We start from the raw sequence: 21,863 nt of genomic DNA on the forward strand, positions 1-21,863 counted from the left end.
TAACATGAGGTCTTATCGGAGTAGGGTGGGCCCCAATTCTAAATGATTGGTGTCTTTAAAAAACAGAAGGAGAAACATACACATGGGGAAGATGTGGTGAAACCCATGTGAAATTGTGCACTACAGGTTAGTAAGTGTCATGGATTGAATTATGTCCTGAGAGAGTGGGGTGCTGCTCTAACAGATACCTAAAATGTGGAAGCGGTTTTAAAACTGTGAATGGATAGAGGAGCAGCAGCAGCAGAACCAGAAGACCAATGCAAGATGGCGCTGGAGCCAACCCACGGAGCTAGAGAGCTGAGTGCCTGTGCACAGGAGGCCTCCTGGTGGAGTGGAGTGCCTCCGGGCACTTACTGGTGGAGCTACCATGCTTTGGAACACCTGCACCAGCAGGGCAGATGCAGGTGTGGGGCCTGAGGGCTGAGAGGCCACAGGAAGCAGAAGCAGAAGCTGAAAAGACAAGGAACACAAGAAGCCAAGCTGCCTCAGTATCAAAAGGTATGGCCAGGACCTCTGGGGTCTCAAAGGGTGGAGCCATGGCCTCTGGCACTTCTAAAGGTAGAGTTGCCACCCAGATGGACTAGGAGAATGGTGCGCCTAAAGCCGAGGGAGCAGAGTTGCTGTCCCAGTGGGCCCGGAAGGCGGAGCTGAAGCTCAGGGCCAAGGGGCCTCCACTCAGTCTGAAGAGAGTGACCAATACCTAGAGTCTGGAGGGCAGGGCCATTGTGTAAATTGTCTCAGAGGATAGAAGATTATTTTCAAACCTTGAGGGCTAATGTAATATGTTCTGCTGACTTGCTTGGTGCCTGTTATCCCTTCTTTTCCTCCAGTTTCTCCCATTTGTAATGGAAATGTCTAGCTTGTGCCTGCTCTGCCATTGTGCCTTTGGAAGCAGATAACCTGTAATCTAGATTTTACTGATGAAAGAGGAATTTCTGGATTTTGGACTTGGAGTTAAGACTTTTGCTATGATATGATGGGGTAAGTATGTTTTGCATGTTGTAAGAACGTGATTTATGGGGGGTCATTGGGTGGAATGTGATGGATTGAATTATGTCCCCCTAAAAATGTGTGTATCAATTTGGCTGGACCACGATTCCTGGTATTGTGTGATTTTCCTATATGTTGTAAATCCTGCCTCTATGATGTTAATGAGGGAGGATGGGCGGCAGTTGTGTTAGCGAGGCAGGACTCAATCTACAAGATTGGAATGTGTCCTGAGGCAATCTCTTGAGATACAAGGGAGAGACGTGAACAGAGAGACAGGGGGACCTCATACCACCAAGAAAGCAGTGCTGGGAGCACAGCATGTCCTTTGGACCCGGGGTCCCTGTACATGGAAAAGCTCCTAGTCCAGGGGAAGACTGATGAGAGGGCTGACAGAGAGAGAAATTCTTTCCCTGGAGCTGATTGATGCCCTGAATTTGGACCTTTAGCCTACTTTACTGTGAATAAAGAAATTTCTCTTTATTAAAGCCATCCACTTGTGGTATTTCTGTTGTAGCAGCATTAGATGACTAAGACAGTAAGTAAACACAAGCCTGTGCGTACCTTGCTTACTGGTTAATCTGCCCTGAATGTTAGATAAAAATAAATAAATAAACAAAGGTACCATGGGATGCTAAGTTCCCCATAAATGTACCCTGTGCAAAGATAGGTGAACTCACATAAAAATGAGGCTATTTCGTTAGGAATGATAGGTTTCTGGGTGATTTTTAAAATAGATAATTAATGATATTCATTTAATATCACATTCTATTTTCAAAATCTGCAAAGCAAACAAACAAAAACCCCATGTGCCTGGCCACAGTCTGCACTTTCGAGTGGTTTGGCTGTGGTCAAGTGCGCAGAGCCTGGCAGGTAAGCTCAGATGGCACCTGCACACAGGGCAGGGACGTACCCACTTGGGCATCTTGCCCCCGTCAGGGTCATGGTGGTGGTACTGCAGCACGATCACCGTCACAACGACAGAGAGGCCGACAATGATCATGGTACTGGCAAAATACTGGGCTGTGGAGAGAACAGACGTAAGGTGAGACCCAAAGGGAGCCTTGCAGCACCAAACCCCACCGGACAGGTGGACCCCACTGTATCCATTACTGCCCGGGACTCAGGTGCACCAGGCCTTAGAGCAGGGCAGGACCTCCTCCCACTGGCTCTGCAGCCCAGGTGACTTCCATCCAGCAGAGAGGCCTGGAAGAGCAAAGTCTACTCGGTGAGCCCAAACTTCCTGGTCTGACAGGATTGTTCCCATCAGAAAACACTGGAATGTTTCTAACTTGAAAACACCTGGGCAGTGAGGGTGTGGTCTCCACTGTGACTACTGCAGGCTGAGCAGGGGCTCTGGGTATAACCAGGGAAAACCTGAGGTAGCACCTGGATGTCTTATCAGCCCCTGATCCTTAGGGTATGCGTCTTGGAAAGAGCCTGGCTCCCTATAGAGACATTTGGGGAGGCTAGCTGTCCAGCCAAGAAAAATCTGGCAGCAATAACCTTTTCAGAGTGAGAACATCAGATTCAGCCACATGAACAAGGAAGGGTATGTCCCTCCACCAGTCACATCCTGTGAAGTATCTCATCCCAGATGAGGAGCAACATGGTACATTGGAAAGAGATTCAACCCTGGTCCACTGCCAGCCATCTCTGAGCTTGGACGAGTTACTCTGAGCCTCTCTGGGCCTCACAATCTCCCCCAGGAGAACAGGGATGGAAACCCCTTCCTTGCAGGGTTGGTGTAGGAATTAGAGATTACATGGGTCAAGGATCTAGTACAGAGCTTTGAGTGGAGGACCAGAAAAAAAAAAAAAAATTTCGTCAAGTCGATTCTGACTCATAGCAACCCTACAGGACAGAGCAGAACTGCTCCATAGGGTTTCCAAGGCTGTAAATCAGACTGCCATATCTTTCTCCAGTGGAGCGGCTGGTAGGTTCAAATCACCGACCTTTTGGTTAGTGGCTGAGTGCTTAACCACTGCACCACGAGGACTCCTTGTGGAGCTACCTATATGTGTGATATTTTGGCCAGAGAAACTGTTGATACAAAAAACCTTTGAGGGTGTCCCATTTTTCTTGGTACCATCCAGACAGCGAGGGACTTGGAATTGGCCATCTGACTCCGTTTATTCTACCTTCCAACACATTACTTTCAATGTAAACTTACAACAGAGCCCACCCTTAATGGTCTGATCAGCAGGTGCTGCCTTCACGGATGAACCCCAGGGAAAGCTTGGTTGATGCATATCCCACGTCTAAAAGGAGGGATTGTGCTCAGTCTCAGGGGCATCAGTCTGCTGCCCTCTGTTGATGGAGATGGCCCTGGCTCCTTCCATGTGTCACTGTTTGGTCCATGCTCTTTCCCATTCTAGTAGGACCCTGATGCTGCCTTTAAGTCCCCAGTGGACACCTCTGGAGAGCTGCCCACAGTACCATCTGGTCTCTCTAGGAGGCTGTGAGCTGTTCCCTAGCTAGAGCAGGGGTGGTTCTCAGCTGGGCATGAAGGCCTTCCACGTGGAGCTCAGCCCCTCAAGGGGCTAGCAACCAAAGGTTTAATCATCACAATGTAATTAATCACCACAATTAAGGACCACCTCCTCTAGTGGTGCAGCAGTAGCCTAAAGGTCAGCTGTTCCAACCCAGCCGCTCCGTGGGAAAAAGATATGGCAGTCTGTTTCCGTAAAGATTTACAGCCTTGGAAACCTTGTGGGGCAGTTCTACTCTGTCCTATAGGGTTGCTATGGGTCTGAAGCAACTCGATGGCAATGGGTTTGGTTTGGTTTGGTTTGGGGAGCTCCAAGATGACAGCCTTGGATCTCTTGGTTCAGTCAGCCTTGGGGCATCCGTGGGAGACCCCCCCAACTCCCATCGACCCTTGATTAGCACAGAAGATGGGTGCTCACGTAGCACGGGCTGAACAGGCATAAGAAAAGACTGCAATCTCGTTTCTGATTTCCACTACCAAGAGCGAGTAGCAATGCTCATATTAAACCAGTATCCACTAGCAGATCGTTTGCTGCTTGTCCTCACAACCTTGTGCTCAGCTAGCTTGGAGGTCTGGGACCCCTGACCAGGAACAGAACCCAGGCTGCAGTGGTAAGAGTACTGAATCTTAACCAGTAGACCACCGAGCATCCTTTGAATGCTCCCATTAACTCCAGTCCAGGAAGGTGCTGACTCACAACGATGCCATCTCCTGGATCCCCAGGGTTCTACACAGAGGAAGGCTCTGTCTGTCTCTCTTCCCTCCCTGGGTAGAGGGTCATGCCTTATACCTCTCCTGGCCAAAACATATTTGCCCTGTGTTGCATTTCTGCAAACTCTTTTATAAGGAGAGGTCTAGTTTCCTTGGAAAACAATGGCTAAGAGTTAAAATGTATGTTCCTCCCATTTTATAAGGGATGTGTAGAAAAACAATGTCCTAGCTTAAATAATGAATCTCTAATGGTAAAATCGCTGGCTCCATAGCAAGCCTTAGCAGGAGATGTATGGGAGGAAAAGGGCATTTCTGCACCATAAAATCAAACCACAAAACTGGACCTCCTTCACTGTCACAGCCAGTGGCAGGTGGGCAGAGGCTGGGTCACTCTGTACACTTTCACCACGTGCCTTTAGGGAGGAGCCCTGGTACACGGCTTACCAATCAACGGCACTGAATCAGACGTCGCAGGCATGATCTCAGCCACAAGCAGCATGAAGACAGTGAGGGAAAGTAAAACCGTTATCCCTGAAACAGAGCACACAGCGGTTCCTTAGACAAACTGACGGCAGGCCTCCAAGCTGAGATTCAAAGAACCGGGGAGGGGCTGCAGGCAGTGTGCATGACTTGCGTACACACGGGTACGTGCATTTTTCTGGGGACAATCCATGACACTCACCAGATTCATGAAGTAGCCCCTGGTAGAGACAAGTTTAGGAACCAGAATTTTCAAAGAACACAAAAATGAATAGTTTAACTGAACACACTTATATCTCATTTTCTTTATTACAATATTACTGAGAGGTAGTTTCCTACAGCAGAAAAAAATAAACTATTTAGTCAGAAGATCTGGTTTCAGGTGTTGACTTTGCAACTTCCTAGCCATGTGACCTTGGATGAGTCACGTAACATTTCTGCGCACTAGTCAGGAGATATGGTTTAAGAATGAATTCTGCCATATGCTAAATATGATTGTTAATAACTCATTGAGAAAACTGATCTCATCACCCTAATTCTTTTTTTCTCTCTTTATTGACATTGCTGTAAGTAATTACATTGTGTAAGGCAGTGATATTAAACTAAACTGCACCCTGTCCACAATGACTGGGGCCAGTCACCACCAATGGAGGCCCCTTAAAGCAGGATCAAGCCAGTCCGTCACTGGGTGTCCCCACCCCCCACACTCAGGATCCCATAGGCAGCTGCCAAAGGGGACTCCCTGTGGCACAGTAGTATTCTCCCTCCAGGTTGTGACTGTCCAGCACAGACCCTAAACCTGGAATTCTGGTGTCATGGAGACAGACCCCAAGCCACACACCTTGGGCCAGGTGGCCGCTGTGTGATGCGCCAAGTGGGCCCTTGGGGCGTCTGAACTGGACCCTAGGCCTGCCTCTGCACTGCCCACAATGAGCCCCCCAAAGCTGACCCTATGACTCACTCTCACGGAAAACCCTTCCTGCCTCCGACTCGGCCAAACCCCGGGTACTTACCCAGGGAGATTTTCTCGCCAGAGTCTGCAGGCAGCAGGAACACCAACAGGGCCAGGGCGGAGATGAGCACGCAGGGGATGAGCAGGTTGAGGCCATAGTAGAGGGTCCTGCGCCGCATGGTCACCGTGAAGGTGACGTCGGGGTACGGCTCTTTGCAGCACTCATAGAACTTCTCACTCCTCTTCCCCAGGATTCCTGCATGAATACGAGCAAACAACAGACCATGTGTTAATAAAACCACCGTGTTTGTTTTCATATGTACACCACACACAAATATACTGGTGGAGTTCATTCAGGGATAAAAAAGTGGGTATTAGTGCTTAAATACATCCTTGCTGGATTATTATAGAGTCGTTTAAGAGTATTTTAGTGATATTTGAGCAAATGGATAACTATTTTTGATGTATTGAAAGTATATTATTACAAATAAAACATATTATTACAAAATTATAAATGTTACATCATTATAAATCTAATTATAATTTTTCTGTTGGAAATAACCAAATATAGGTCACCAACTGACATTTGCTATCCAGCCTGATTTTAGGAATGGAGTAGACTGGAATAACAGAGATGTTATAGCGCTGGAGTCCCTGGGTGGTGTAAATGGGTAACAAGCTCGGCTGCTAACTGACAAGTTGGAGGCTGGAGTCAACCCAGAGCCATCTTGAAAACATTAGCCATTGAAAACTCTATGGATCACAGTTCTATTCCGACACACCTAGGGTCGCCCTAAATCAGAGTCGACTTGATGGTGATTTTTCTTTTTTAATACTAGCAATGACTTGTTTAAATCCAGTCCTTACCATACCTGCACATTCCTCATGGAAAGCATTGAGTTTTCTATTTGTTTTATGCTTTCCATCCTAGAGCTCTCCATAAATGATGGGGAATACTACAGGGTTCAGTAAATAGCCACACTAAAAACCAAAGGGGAAAATCCCAAACTTTCAAAGAGACCACAAGAATAAAAACACTTCCTCTCAGGCCTTTTGCCAGGTGTATCTGCTGGCAACAATGGGCTCAAGCATAACAACGATTGTGAGGATGGCACAGGACCAGGCAGTGTTTCGTTCTGCGTACACAGGGTAGTTATAAGGCGGAACCAACTCGACAGCACCTAACAACAACATCTGCTGGCAATCCCTCTATTGATTAGCGCCCACAGAGCTTACCCACAAGATCCCACTCTCCATTCGGGATGTAGCCGCTGATGTCTGCCTCCTGCATCTGCAAATCCAGGGACCAACCTCCATAAGACCAGGACCCAAACTTGAGCTTGCACTGCTGCACATCGAAGGGGAACCAGCGCACATCAATGTAGCAGGAGCTCTTGAATATGCCTGAGTGGGTGATGGAAATGGTCAGAAGACCAATCGCAAGCTGACGGAGGCATGTCTGAAATGCAGGACATCCATAGCCTACATACTCACACACTGCTCACAGCATGCAGTGCCTGTTCTGCACTGGGGTTAAAGCTTGCTGGCCAGATAAACAGGCTGGAGAGCTACAGGTCACATCATTTGTGATATTCTGTGTTTCTTTCCCAGCATGCATGCTTTGTGCACAAACCTCTCTGCCCGTTAGAACCCCTTCCAGATGAAGCCATGTGGATGTGGTCCAAGTGGATGCACTGGTGGAAGCAACTCTGGTCTGCGTGCCCCGCAGAAGCTTTTGTGCTGGTACGTTGCCTCCAAACTGCAGTTAAGCCTCATAGAACAAACAAGCTTGATCCTTTTTAGGAAAATCTCTAGAATGTCAGCTCAGTTAAAGCTTCACTGTCTTTTAAAATTTAAACACAACACTGACACACTCCATTGAAAAAGACTGCTCTGAGGGCTTTCTATGTAAAGAATTAGCAACTCTGAAAACTTCCATTTACTATGTGCATCCTCGGACACTAATAATAAGACAAAAGGAAAGAACATAGAAAATCACAGAGAAATCAATAAAATAATGAAGGGGTTAGAAATAGAACCCGAAAGATGTGTGTGTGTATGTGTGTGTGTGTATTTGGTGGGGAAGGGGTAGCATTTTCTTTAGGTTAAAAATAGACAAAATACATGGTTATCTAGAAATGTACGTGGAGGGCTATTTTAACTACCTACATGGTAGATCAAGAACAGAACAAGAACTGATAGGCTTATGATGAAGCCATATTGTTCAGACACAAGGAAGAACTTCCACTGAAAAGATGGGTTTCAGGCTTCAGCAAGTTTTAAGTGAGTCTTCCAGAAGGTCCAAGAGGAGACCTGACAAGCCCTTTTTAATTAGTCATGCGGACCTGCTCCTCCCTGCCGCAGAAAAGCCTGGAAGGCACTGGAAGTGAGCCTGCTCCAGGGCTAATGAAGGTAGGGCAGGTCCTCTGTGAACTTCTGCTACTGAATTAAAGAAAGAATGAACAGGTAAAGGACAGAGGAAAGGACTCACTGCCTTTGCAAACATGGGTCCCCACCAACAGCCAGGCTGAGAAAGGATAATAAACTCCTTGTCTCCTCAAGTTCCTTTAAGTACAGTTTGAGAGTATTATATCAAATCTTCAGAGGAATATAGCAGTCATTACAGACACTCCTCTCCCATGAGTGGGCTAATCTCCCAAAGTCCTCACTATTTAGAAGTTGGAAAATGGAACTCTTTAACCGTATGATTCCATTTCTATGAACGGATAAGAGGAGACTCTCTAGAGACAGCAAATCAATGGCAGCCGAGGCCTGGCAGAGGGAGCGCAATCGACTGCAAACAGGCAAAAGGGATCTTTCTGGAGTGATGGAAATGTTCTAAAATTAGATTGTGATGATAGCTGCGCAACTCTAGAAATATACTAAAAATCACTGAATTATATACTTCAATGGATGAATTGCATGATATACAAATCATACCTCAATAAAGCAATTAAAAAACGATGTACTGCATTGGGCAAATCTGCTGCAAAAGACCTCTTTAAAGTGTTATAAAGCAAAGATGCGACTTTGAGGACTAAGGTGCACCTGACCCAAGAGATGATATTTTCAGTCACCTCATATGCATGCAAAAGCTGGGCAAGGAATAGGGAAGAACAAAGAAGAACTCATGTCTTTGAATTAGGATGTTGGCAAAGAATACTGAATATACCATGGGCTGCCAGAATGAACAAGTCTGTCTTGGAAGAAATACAGCCAGAGCGCTCCTTGGAAGTGAGGATGGTGAGACTTGGTTTCACGTACTTTGGACATGTTATCAGGAGGGACCAGTCCCTGGAGAGGGACATCAAGCTTGGTAAAGTAGAGGGTCGGCGAGAAAGTGGAAGACCTTCAATGAGATGGACTGGCATAGTGGCTGCAACAATGGGCTCAGACATAACAATAATCGTGAGAATGTTGCAGGACTGGGCAGTGCTTCCTTCTATTGTACACAGGGTCACTATGAGTCAGAACCGACTGGACGGCACCTAACAACAACAACAAAGTGGTTAAAAACTAAACACATGCAATGGAAAAGAAGTCATTTTATAACTAGTGCCTCTATTTCAACGCTTGCGATTGTTGAAGAGAAAAATTAATAACACATTGTACTTTGATTTTAAGGTATCTCTTACCCAGAAAACAAATATTAACCATAAAATAATTCTTGACCAAAAATTAATCCTGCTAGTGGTCTTTTCCACCCAAAATTGCTAATCTTTTCTTTCCTGTTCAAAGCCAGGCTTAATTAATTTAAATTTCGAAAGGTATCATGGCTGCAGGTGGGTGGAGGGCAAGAGACCACCTTAAGGCCAGGTATCAGTTGATCTCAGTAAAAGGGGAGGACAGGGTTCAACTAATCATGTCAAGATTTGCTAATGGTTTATCTATTCTCCTCCCTCTTCTCTTTAGAAGTTTCACTGTAACTAGCTTACTTGGAGCTATTTGCTTTTTTCTGGAATCAGAATGGTTTCCCTGTATGCATATAGAATAACTGCTCAAAATAAACCGTTGAGTTTTGATTATTTTTAACACAATCAAACACTCTTTTTTCACCCATGCCTAGCTGAGTCGAGCAGAGCAACACCCCAAAGCCAGGTCTAACACAACCCTGAGCCAGAGGCTCCACGCTTTTCCTGACAGAAAGGGAGATGCCAAGGTCAAAGCACAGTGTGTAAGGTCCTGGCCAAGAACGTGGGGAGGGGGCACTAGAGGGGGCTGCTGTACCTGGGAGCTTCAGTGTCAGCATCAGGGAATTCTCTAGAAATAGCCTCAGCCTTCAGAACCATCCGCAGCACCCTCTACTTCTACACTGACGACCACTGACACCGTTTTCCCAAGCAGCCCTCATAGTAGAAGCTGCAGCTTACAAGCCTGGTGAAAGGAAGACTCACCCCACAGCCCCAGTCTGCAGCGGCATCAGGCCTCCAGTTAGGAGGAAATGTATGCTTGGGAGAGGGGAGTAGCAAGAAAGCAGATGCTTTAAAACAGAAAACCTGAGAAGCTGCAAGTCTTCCACCTATATACATATTACTGGGAGTTATCTACTGCTGACCGATTCGATCACTCATTCATACGCTGACAGGTGGTTATGGAACACCCACCCTGGTCCAGGCATAGGGTTTCATAGTAGTGCATCCTAAAGTGAGGAAACCAGATTCTGCCTCAGGATGTTTATCCTGTGCCAAATAGGAAGGGCTTGCAAACAAAGCCCCAAAGGCAAAGTCAGCTTTGCTGTGTGTGTGCTGGGAGGTCAATCTGCAGGTGGCACCGCTGAGACTGGGGCTAAAGGACCAGGGAGTGTTTAAACATCAGATAAGGGACTGTCTGTGTGGGTTGGGGGGGCGGGCACAGGCTGTCTAGGTGCAGGAGATTAAACAAACATTTCATCAGGCCTCATTCAAAAGCAGGGGCAGTGGAGTGGGGGGGAGATAATCCTGGAAAATAATATCCTGGAAAAAGAAAAACAAACTTTCTTGATATCCACATGTTAAAGCCTACCCCAAATGTGCCTCAAGGGCATAAAAGTCCAGGGCCCCACCTGTGGATGACTCTTACTCTGTGAGCAGCCCAGGGCCCAGTGAATCTGACTGAGATGATGGGCTCCCAGAAAAAACACTCAATCCTAGGAAGCAGATCAACAATCGAGTTGGTTGAGTTCTCCTCTGGAGGAATCTGATCTTGGATCTAACGTGCTGAGTGCTCTTCAGTGCGTTCTCAGCAAGTGATTACCATGAGCTCCATGTGTCACCTCCAATACCTCCTCAACACCACCATCAGAGACACTGACCTGAGCAGGAATAAAACCACTGAAATGGAGAAGTAAGTGGCTTGGCTCTGAGGCTTGCGGATTATAAGGAGAGCTGGAAACTATCTAACAAGGAAAATTCCCTTTAATTCTTTAACTTTAAAGAACACACAGAAGAAAATAAGAACATACAATACTTGCTGGCAAAGAGAGCTTGAGCACTGACTCCAAGACAAAAGAAGATGGTGTTTTCAGATTTAGGAAATGTGTGAGGGCAAAGAGGAGAAACAACAGGACAGAGGAGAGAAGGATGGATAGAGGAGAGGGCACAGAGCCAGGTCAGCCCATATTACAGCACTGGCTGGCCGACATCCTAAACTCGCTTCAATTCTCTTAATGTAGGAGGACAAGAGAAAATGGGTCTTACCTGGAGGGAGGTACTGACAATGCCCAGTGGAATTCACTAACACGTTGGTGTGGAACGTGGCATCAAACCTCTCATCAGCACTGGAAACAGCAAAAGCATTCCATGAGCCAACATTACCAGGCAGAGGGCTTCCAGGTCATGACAGAGCTGTGACGGTAGGAGCAGGAGAGGCTCTGGCAGGGACTCCGGCTTGTATGAGGCAAGCAGCCTGGGTGCACCCACTGAAGCTCCTGTCTGGGTCTGGGACACTTTCTAAAAATGTATCTTGGAAGGGGCCAATTTCTTACACATACACATACCCCATTCATATGAACTGTAATTTTTTTTCATATGTGCGTATAAAACAAAGGAAGACTCTAGCAGATAAGAAATGTGAATATATTTTTAGGAGATAAGGAGCAGTAGGACGAAGGCAGTGGTGGTTCTAGTGGTAGAATTCTTGCCTTCTAGAAGGAGACACCAGTTTGATTCCCAGCCAACGGACAGTCACCCCCATCTGTCAGGGCAGGCTTCTGTGTTGCTATGATGCTAAACGGGTTTCAGCAGAGCTTCCAGACTTAGACGTTCTAGGAAGAAAGGCCTGGCAATCTACTTCTGAAAATCAGCCAATGAAAAGCCCATGGATCACAATGGTCTGATCTACAGCCGATCATGGGGATGGTGCAGGACCAGGCATCATTTTGTTCCACTGTGCATGGGGTCTCCATGAGACTGGGGTGGACTGGATAGCAGCTAACACCAAAAACAAGGAGTGTAGGAAGGAAACGGCCACCTTGCCAGTTCCACGGGGCAGGGATTTGGGCTCCCTTTGCTCATGGCTCTTGTTCCAGTTCCTTGAGTGGGGTCTTAACACATGGTTGGTGCTCAGTAAATACACCTTGAAGGACTGAAGCCACAGAGTGCAGGAGGGAGCTGGGTGCCAGGGATGCCCAGAGCAGTCTGGGCTCCACAATCAGATGACAGGAAAGAGGACTGGTGAGGACAGCAGAAGCGAACATTTTAGACAAGTGCACCCCAGCCCCAGCCCCTCTCCCCCAACCCCTGCTCACATACAGAACCTCCTGCAGCCTGGAGTTAGCAACTTGGATAAAGAAAGGACAAAAAAAAAAAAAAAAAGGAGCAAAAATGTAAACAAACAGCCCTGCACTTAACATAAAAACTAAACTACCCCCAAGGAAACATGGGCAGTCAAGGCACTAGCACCACAGAGTAAAGTTCCCCTCATTCTGTTAACTGTGGGACGCTGGTGTAAGGGTTGCCTGGGTTCCACTCACCTCACCCTTAACTAAATCTCTGTCCACTTCCACAGAGCCTCAGAATCCTTTTCTGTCATTGTTGTTAGTTGCCACTGAGTCTGCTCCAACTCATGATGATCCCATGTACACCAGAACAAAATTTTGCCCATCTTCACAGTTGTTGGTATGGTCTAGTCTCCTGCTCTGTCCACTGTGTATTTTGAGTGCCTTCCAACCTAGAGGGCTCATCTTCTAGCAATGTATCAGACAACATTCTGTTGCGATCCATAGGGTTTTCATTGGCTGCTTTTAAGAAATAGATCTCCTGGCCTTTCTTCTTAGTCTGTCTTAGTCTGGGAGCTCTGCTGAAACCTATTCACCATGGGTGACCCTGCTGGTATTTGAAATACAGGCAGCATAGCTTCCAGCATCACAGCAACCACCACAGTACCACAAACTGACAGACAGGTGGTGGTTTCTATTCCTGAGTTTCTCTAAATAGAAAACTCAAAATCTCAAGATGTTTGTGGACAACATGTAGAATGAAGGACACAGTCAAGAGTAGACACCAAAAAATAATCCAAAAAGAAACAGTCAATGCAAGGGATGAAAAATTACTGTTAAAAAAAAAAAGTAATTTCTAATATCTTCAGAAAAAAAAATCAAGAGCACTATGGAAATAAAAAATATGATTTGTGAAATACAGTTTTAAAAACAGGTAGGATGTTTGACTGATAAAAATCAATGATCTGTCCCAGGACACAGCAGTGATGCATCAGACAGACATGGTGAGTGTCACAGAGGTCAAGGCCGGGAGAACTCAGCTAACAGAAGCTCCATCAAGAGACAACAGTGAGAGGGAGAAAGTTACCAAAGAAATAACAGGAAGAACTGTCCAAAAGCTGATAGGAACCACTGAAAAATGAAAACAAAGAATGATGTTTTCCAGAACACCAGGCCTTGAAGAGTCTGTTCCTCATGTACATTTTCATGGGCATGGACTTAAGGAAGACAAAAGCAACGAAAGAAGAAATAGGTTTAGTCCAATAGTTTATTTCTTTTTTCTTTGCTTTCATCCTGGTAAGACGGATTTCCAGGATGAGCAATGGGCAGTTGGCCTAGAAAAGAGGGGTTCACATTAGAACAAGATATTAATAGTCTCTGAGGAGAGAATGGAGTAGATTCAGAGCAATAGAAAGGAGAAATATCAAGCTGGAAAATATCATGGATTTGATTAAGAAAACTTTTTTTTAAAATTGTTGTAATAATAATAAAAAAGACAACCAGAAACTGGGGAATAAAAAGTACAGGAAAGTAACGGTTCAAATATGATGTTCAAATATAATGTGATGAAGCTGGAAGGAAGGAAGGGAAGGAAGGAAAGAGAGGGGAGGAAGAAAAGATGGAGGGAAGGAAGGAAGGAGGTGGAAGGGAGAAAGGAAGGAAGGAGGGAGGAAGAAAGGAAGGAGGGAGGGAGGAAGGAGAGAGGAAGAGGAAGGGATAGGAGAGAGGGAGAGGGAGAGAAGGAAGGAAGGAAGGAGGGAGGGAGGAAGAAGAGAGGAAGAGGGAAGGAGGGATAGGAGGGAGGGAGAGGGAGAGAAGGAAGGAAGGAAGGAAAGCAGAGGAGGGAGGGAGGCATAAAATGAGGAAGGGAGGGAGGAAAACTGGGCTGTCACAAAGAGGCAGCCCTTTCAGATGTAAAGGGACACATCCACCCCTTTTACTTCCAAACACACATAGGGAAAGAGAGAGGAGTAGGATCAAGGTATAAATATTCTTTGCTTGACTGCAGTCTGTATCTGTCTGTCTTAATGAGTCTCATTCTAAACAGTGATTGGGTACAAAACAGCTGAAAAAGAGACCTTTCCTTGTCCCTTCACAAATTCACTCTGCATGGTACCCTGATTTTCAAACTAGGTTCTGTGGAACCCTGATATTCTGTGGAGGTGCTCTGGGGTTTCTGCAAATGTTTGATTCCAATGTTTTCTTTTCCTTTATTTTAAAATGGTAATAAAACCCAAAACACACTCAAATGTCTGTTTACAAAATATGAACTCGTCAGAGACTTGTTGCTGTTAGCTGTCATCCTGTCGGGTCCCGACTCATGGCGACCCCATGTACAACTGAATGGAACACTACCTGGTCCTACATCCAATGTATTCATTTATGTGGCCAGATTAATTCTTCTTGGGAGGAAGTTAAACTAAAACTTCTGCCATTAATGCACATGTATTTGACCTCTTGTAAATGAGTCACCAAGTAAGACTCCAGCTTTTGCATTGCTCTTTTAAAAACTCAAGTTTGTTTCTACAATCACAGCACAGAGAACTTGCCCCCAGCTCAGCACGTGTCCCCACCACTGCGGAGCAGGCAGCAGCAGCACTGAAAGCATGATTAGATGCATATTGTATGATAAGTAGTTCTGCTTATTTTAAGTTTGGGTTTCTTCTTATCTTTTACATTTACAATATAGACTGTGAGCATCTGTTAGATCAATGTTTAAACTCTGCAAAAAAAAGCAACCCTACAGCTCTTCTTCCCAGCATTTGGATCAATTTAATTGAACAGACTCTTTAGACTGCAAGGAAAATGGCTAAAAACAAATAAACAAAGAAAAAAAAAAAAACTGCTACCAATAGCAATTGTGGGACACTTTTCAACTAAAACAAAATATTGAAACACGTGAAATTTTAACATGGTAATTGTTATCGAAATCCAAATTTTAATGCTCATTATGGCACTTCTATTGTTCTTTCCAATAGACAAATTGGTCTTATAAGTAAGTAGTATAAAAGTAAACTCTTTTTTTTATTTTTCCCATATAAAAATTTGTACATACACTGTTATGTGACCCTAATGGCTCTCCCCACACTGTGACAGCACACTCCTCCTTTCCATCCAATTCCCCAAAAGTAAACTCTTGTAATACATTTTTGTTAAAAAAAAAAAAAACACACCACTTTTCTGTTTTAACTCTTAGAGTTGGAAAAAAGATTTGCCAGAAAAAGGGCTTTGCTGCTAAGTTTGAAAGAGCTCCTGAAGGCAGGAGATGAAATTCCCCTGGAACATGAGTGGGTGGCCAAGCTGATTCCTGGCGATAATGAGCACAGTTTACCTACACCCAGCACTGGGCACACACTAAGTGCCCCGTGAATGCCAGCAAACAGTGGCCATAACACGTGCCTACCAATAACTGTTAGAATGGGGGCAGGCCTAAGACGGGTTTATTTCAACCCTCTCTCTGCTTTACTGCCTCTGAAATTTTCTGAACTAAACAGTTTGAAAAAATGATAAAAAGATAGTCTACCTTGACTGGAAAATAAAATGCATCCTCAGAGTTCGTAATGACCCAGGAACATTGTGCCTTCACTCCCTGCAAGAGCATCCTGCTGTCTTGCCTCCTGCAGCCAGGGATTCCCCAGAGATTCCAAGGATGAATGGGATGGCAGGGCATGCTCTCCTGGGAGCCCCACCCTACCACAGAAGGAGCAGCAAGGGTAAAGGCCCAGGGCCGTGGCCACTGAAGACTGACCGTGGAGAGAGTGCAGGCACTGGGTCCTTACTGGGGTAGTGGAGGAGGAGGGGGCATGTGGTCAGGCTCTAAAGGTGGGCAAAAGTCCTACAGGCAGAAACAAAGAGATACCCTGGAGTGAGGCAGGTTTCAGGAAAGGCCTGATTTGCCTGGACCATGAGGTGAGTGAGACGTTGCCCGAAGCTGTAAGCCTGGAAGGGAGCCTAGGAGCAAAGCAGGGACTGAGCCTGGGGCTCAGGGACCCATCGTTGCTCCAGAAGCAGTGGGATCGGCTGCCTGGGTACAAGCTGTGCTTTCAGACTTCAGTGGTGGCACAGGCAGGGAGAGCCTGTGTAGACACAAGTGGACCTCTACCTCCTCAGCATCTCCCAGGGCCCCACAGTGCCTGGTTCCTCTCTGAAGGGCTCCTGGCCCTGGGACTACTGCCAGCCTCACACAAGACAGGCTCGTGTTGGCCCCCTCAGGACAGACTCCTCTTTGCCCTGAAGTCTGTCACCACCGACTCTACCGCAGGTTTCCCCAGGTAAGAATCTTCCTCCAATCTATAAACGGATATCCAACCAGAATTACTCTCTCTCTCCCCAACCGTCTGACTGATTTCGGGCACAAGACGACTAGAATTTCCACCTGACCTATGGATTCTGACTTGCCAGCCCCCACAATCCTGTGAGCCAATTCCTCAAAATAAATCTCAGTCTCTCTCTCTCCGTATATGTCGTTAGGTATCGTCGAGTCAGTTCCAACTCATAGTGACCCCACGTACAACAGAATAAAACACTGCCCAGGCCTGTGCCATCCTCACAGAAGCACTGCTATACCAATTTTTTTTTTTTTAAATGTTGCTGTAAAAAATTTAGCACAAAGCACTGATGGAAATACCCCATTGGGGGAGGGAGCGGTTGGCAAACAAAGGTAGAAGGTGCGAGTTATTTGCATAAAATACAGTATTTTGATTCTGCTCTGTATTTCATTCTAAAATGTTAAGGGTCCATAATCAGGAAAGGGGCTTCAACAATCAATGACCAAAAAATCAAGAGCAAAACCAAATTTTCATGGTCACGTCTATCTGCCAAGATCCCATAAGTCAGACATTATTAACAGCAGTCTTCAGAAGAATACATTCGAGAATTATTTCTTTATCCACCAATGTTGTTGTTGTTAGTTGCCATCAGTCGGCCCCTGACTCAAGGTAACCCCATGTACAACTGACTGAAAACCTGCCAGGTCCTGCGCCATCTCCATGACTGGCTGTGGATCCAACCATTTGATCCATAGTGTTTCCATGGGCTGATTTTCAAAAGTAGATTGCCAGGCTTTTCTTCCTAGTCTTAGTCTGAAAGCTCTGCTGAAACCTGTTCAGCATTATAGCAACACGCAAGCCTCCACTGATAGATGGACGTTAGCTGCACGTGAGGTACACTGGTAGGGAATTGAACCGGGTCTCCTGCATGGAAGGCAAGGATTCTACCACTGAACGACCAATGCCTTCTGGATAATGTTATTACAGCATTATCAAGTTTCTGAGCTCCCTATTTTATTCCTCAGACTATATATCTACGGAGCCCTGGAGGAGCAGTGGTTAAGAGTTCGGCTGCTAACCAAAAGGTCCACAGTTCGAATCCACCAGCTGCTCCTTGGAAACCCTATGGGGCAGTTCTACTCTGTCCTATCTAGTCGTTACGAGTCATAGTCGACTGGATGGCAACAGGTTGTTTTTTTATATGTCTATTCCTGACCCACAGTACAACACCATCTTAATCATAGCATGATTAAAGTGTTGACAGTTGGCAGGGCGAGCCCCCCCCAACTTTGTTTGCTTTAAAATTGTGTTAACTATTTTTTTAAAATTGTACTTTAGATGAAGGTTTACAGAACAAATAGTTTCTCATTAAACAGTATGCATATTGTTGTATGACAATGGTTAACTACCCCACGACATGTCAACACTGTCCCTTCTTAACCTTGGGTTTCCTATTACTAGCTTTCCTGTCTCCTGTTACCCTCTAGTCCTTGTCCCTGGACTGTTGTGCCCCATTAGTCTTGTTTTGTTTTATGGGCTGTCTAATCCTTGGCTGAACGGTGAAACTCGGGAGTGACTTCATTACTGAGCTAAAAGGGTGTCCAGGGGCCATACTCTTGGGGATTCTCCAGTCTCTGTCAGGCCAGTAAGTCTGCTCTTTTTTGTGAGTTAGAATTTTGTTCTACATTTTTCTCCAGCTCTGTCTGGGACCCTCTGCTGTGATCCTGGTCAGAGCAGTCAGTGGTGGTAGCCAGGCACCATCTAGTTGTATTGGACTCAGTCTGATGGAGGCTGTGGTAGTTTTGGTTCATTAGTCCTTTGGACTAATCTTTCCCTTTAATCTTGTTTTCTTCATTGTCCCTTGCTCCCGAAGTGGTGAGACCAGTGAGTATCTCATATGGCTGCTCACAGGCTTTTTAAGACCCCAGACTCACCAATGTAGAATGTAGAACATTTTCTTTATAAACTGTGTTATGCCAATTGAGCTAGATGTTCCCCGAGACCATGGTCTCCACAGCCCTCTGCTCAGCAATTCGGTCTCTCAGGAGTTTGGATGTGTCTGTGGGGCTACCATGACCTTTCTTTCCTTGTACAAGTTGTGCTAGCTTCCCCAGCACTGTGTACTGTCTTACCTTTTACCAAAGTTACCACTCATCTATGTCTATTTAGTATTTCCCCCTGCACCCCTGCCATCCCTCATAACCAAAAAAGATTGTTTCTTTTTGTGTGTAAACTTTTTCATTAGTTTTACCAAAAATTGTGTTAACTAAATTTGTAAATTTTAGGATCCAGTTGTCCAGTCCCATGAAGATCCTATTCAGACATTGGCTGGAATCACATTAAATTTAGACTAGTTTGGGACTTCCGGCCAAATGGCGCTATACTCAGAAGCACCATGCTGTCCCTCCACAGCAAAGATCTGAAAAACTAAGTCAAACAGAGTCACACGTCAATCCTGAAACCTTACGCATCAAATAAAGAGATAAGAGCTCAGCCAAGCACCGAATGGAATAAGAAATTGATCAAGAAGAGAGAGTGAGGAGAGATACATGCAGAGGTCCCCCATCAGATACCACAGTACAGATCTGCCAGCTAGGACTCTTATTGGGATCAGCAAACAGGGGGTACAAGAAAGTAGCTTCACGGAGCTTCCAGCAGGAAACAGAAAAACCGTTAACCAGCAATATATGCTTTCCCATCCCACACCTTCTTCACCCCCACTTAGCCTCCTCTTCTTCCTGCAGCCACAGTCTCTTGGCCGGGAAGCACTGGCTTCACCCTGGTGTCGCTTGGATACCACCCGCCCACACTGGCTGGCTCCCTGAGTGCCATTTGTTGGCTGCTGGTGTTGTTTTTTTCTGCTTCCTTAGATTTTTTCCTTACCTCTCACCACCTCCCCTTCCTTTCTCTCAAATACCTGGCTCCGTGTGCCATCTTTGCTTCTTCCTGAAAGACTGCAAAACACCACTCGACTCTGAAACTGCTTCCCATCCTGTGGCACCACACTGGTGAGACCCCCGGGGCTTTTTTTGGTTAGTTTGTTTGCTCTGATTTGTTCGGTTTTGATTTGTTTGTTTTCTTTTTGTTTTCTCAGCTTGGGAGACCTTCTAGCTGAGCAGTACCACGCGGCTTGGGAGCTGCTCCCTTACTCTGCGCAGACGCACAGTGACATCCTTGTGCACGTTTTTTTTTCCTTGTTTGTTTTTTTTTTTTCCTTCTTTTCTTTCTTTGGGTTTTTTGTTCATTTGTTTGTTTTGTTTCCTTGTTTTGTTTTCCTCTTTCTCTTTTTTACTTTTTGTCATTCTTCATTTCCAGTTTCACGATTTATTCATTTTTTTCTTTTACCCTTTTTCTTTTTTTTATTTTTGTTTTTCGCCATTTCTCACTCTCTCATCTCTCCACTCCAATAGCAAGCTCCCTTAACACTTTTTTGTTCGTGTGAATGTTTTTGGCTCCTGTTCTTCTCTCCTCTCTCTCCTCTTTCCTATACCCATTTTAGCTCCACACATAAAAATCTTCCCCCTCCTTCCTGCCTACCTGCACTGTGCACTGAACATCACACAACCAAGCAGCATAGGCATGGCCTACTGAAACCTGCCCTGCACTGATTCCCAGTCTGCCCTGTCAGCCCTAGTACGTGCCACAAACAACCCTTCCCAGCAACTCCCCTTCAGCTTGACCTGCCCTGCTGTACCATACCTGAGTGACTGACCCTGCCCATTGGAGAAGGAGGTGAAAAGTATCATGCCCACAGACCAGCAAAAAACAAAGAATGCACAGCCCGCCTGCTCAGACATAATCAAATAAAAAAAAAAAAGGACAAAACAAGCAAATCAACAATCAGTAAACGAGGAAAATAACTATTGAATGCCCTGAAGACAGAAGACAATATCAAAACATATACAAACACAGGACAGGATGGTTGCAGTAGGTGTCCAAAATAAAACACGAGATGACATTCCAGAAGAAGAAAAGGCATGAGAACTACCTGACAGGGAATTCAAATCTCTAATATTCAGAATTATCCAAGAGTTGAAGCAAAAAGCTGAGAAAAATGAGGAAAAAACAGACAAATTCATGGAAAAGGCAGACAAATTCATGGAAAATACAGACAAAAAATGGAAGAATTCAAGGAAATAATAAGGAACAAAATGCTAAAATAAATTCACTACTAGAAATCATACAAAAACAATTAGAAATCCAAAAGACAAACAAGATTTCAGAAATGGACAGTGTCATAGAAGGGCTGAGGAGCAGGTTTGAAATGATGGAAGACAAGATGAGTGAAATTGAAGACAAACACTTGGATACAATTCTGAGGAAAAATCAGAAAAAAGAATGAAAAAAATGAAGAAACCCTGAGAATTATGTGGGATATAATCAAAAGCAAAAATCTTCAAGTGATCAGAATTCCAGAACAAGGGGAAAAAACAGAAAACACAGAAAGGATCATTGTAGAACTGCTGATAGAACACTTCCCCAATATCATGAAAGATGAAAAGCTGACCATCCGAGAAGCTCAACGAACCACATATAGGATAGATCCCAAAAGAAAATCACCAAGGCATATCATAATCACACTTGCTAAAACCAAAGACAAAGAATCCTGAGAATAGTTTGAGAAAAACAAAAAGTCACATACATAGGAGAAACAATAAGAATAAGCTCAGATTATTCAGCAGAAACCATGCAGACAAGAAGGCAATGAGATGACATATATAAAACCTTGAAAGACAAAAATTTCCAAACAAGAATAACATATCCTGCAAAACTCTCGTTCAAATATGATGGTGAAATTAGGTCATTTCCAGATAAACAGAAACTAAGGGACTAGGTAAAAACGAAACCAAACTTACAAGACATATTAAAAGGAGTCCTTCGATCTGAGAACAAACAACATCAGACCACAGGATGAATCTAGGAAACAGGATTATACCAGCCAGATACCAACATAGGAAATGAACTCTTAAGGACTATGCAAAACCAAAATAATTACAACACAGAACCACAGAGGTTAACCTGTAAATGACAATAGCATCAGAACAATAAACGAGGGAATAAACGGTGTAGGCATAGAACCTTCTAATGGAAAGGACAGCAAGGCAATACCAAGTAATAATACACCGGTTCAAACCTAGGAAGATAAGGGTAAATTTCAAGGTAAACGCAAAGAAAGTTACCAAACCTACTCATCAAAATAAAGAACAAAAACATAAAGCCTCAGCAAAAACAAAACCAACAAAAACAAAAGAAATGAAAAAAAAAATCCACAAACAAAAG

General features: G+C 44.9%; 1 protein-coding gene across 1 annotated transcript in view; it reads right to left on the reverse strand.

The window, feature by feature from the left end:
- The window catches only part of LOC101347897 (neuronal acetylcholine receptor subunit alpha-7), a 249,285-nt gene that overhangs the window by 20,728 nt on the left and 206,694 nt on the right, over positions 1–21,863 (reverse strand). The window contains exons 5-9 of the mRNA XM_004372630.2: positions 11,297–11,376; positions 6,858–7,025; positions 5,683–5,877; positions 4,634–4,720; positions 1,901–2,010 (exon numbers count right to left, since the gene is read on the reverse strand). Of these exons, the coding sequence (XP_004372687.1) occupies positions 1,901–2,010; positions 4,634–4,720; positions 5,683–5,877; positions 6,858–7,025; positions 11,297–11,376 (640 nt within the window). The remainder of the gene's footprint in view (positions 1–1,900; positions 2,011–4,633; positions 4,721–5,682; positions 5,878–6,857; positions 7,026–11,296; positions 11,377–21,863) is intronic.

The sequence above is a fragment of the Trichechus manatus genome, unplaced genomic scaffold, assembly GCF_000243295.1.
Source record: "Trichechus manatus latirostris isolate Lorelei unplaced genomic scaffold, TriManLat1.0 scaffold00019, whole genome shotgun sequence".
Taxonomy (NCBI): Eukaryota; Metazoa; Chordata; class Mammalia; order Sirenia; family Trichechidae; genus Trichechus; species Trichechus manatus.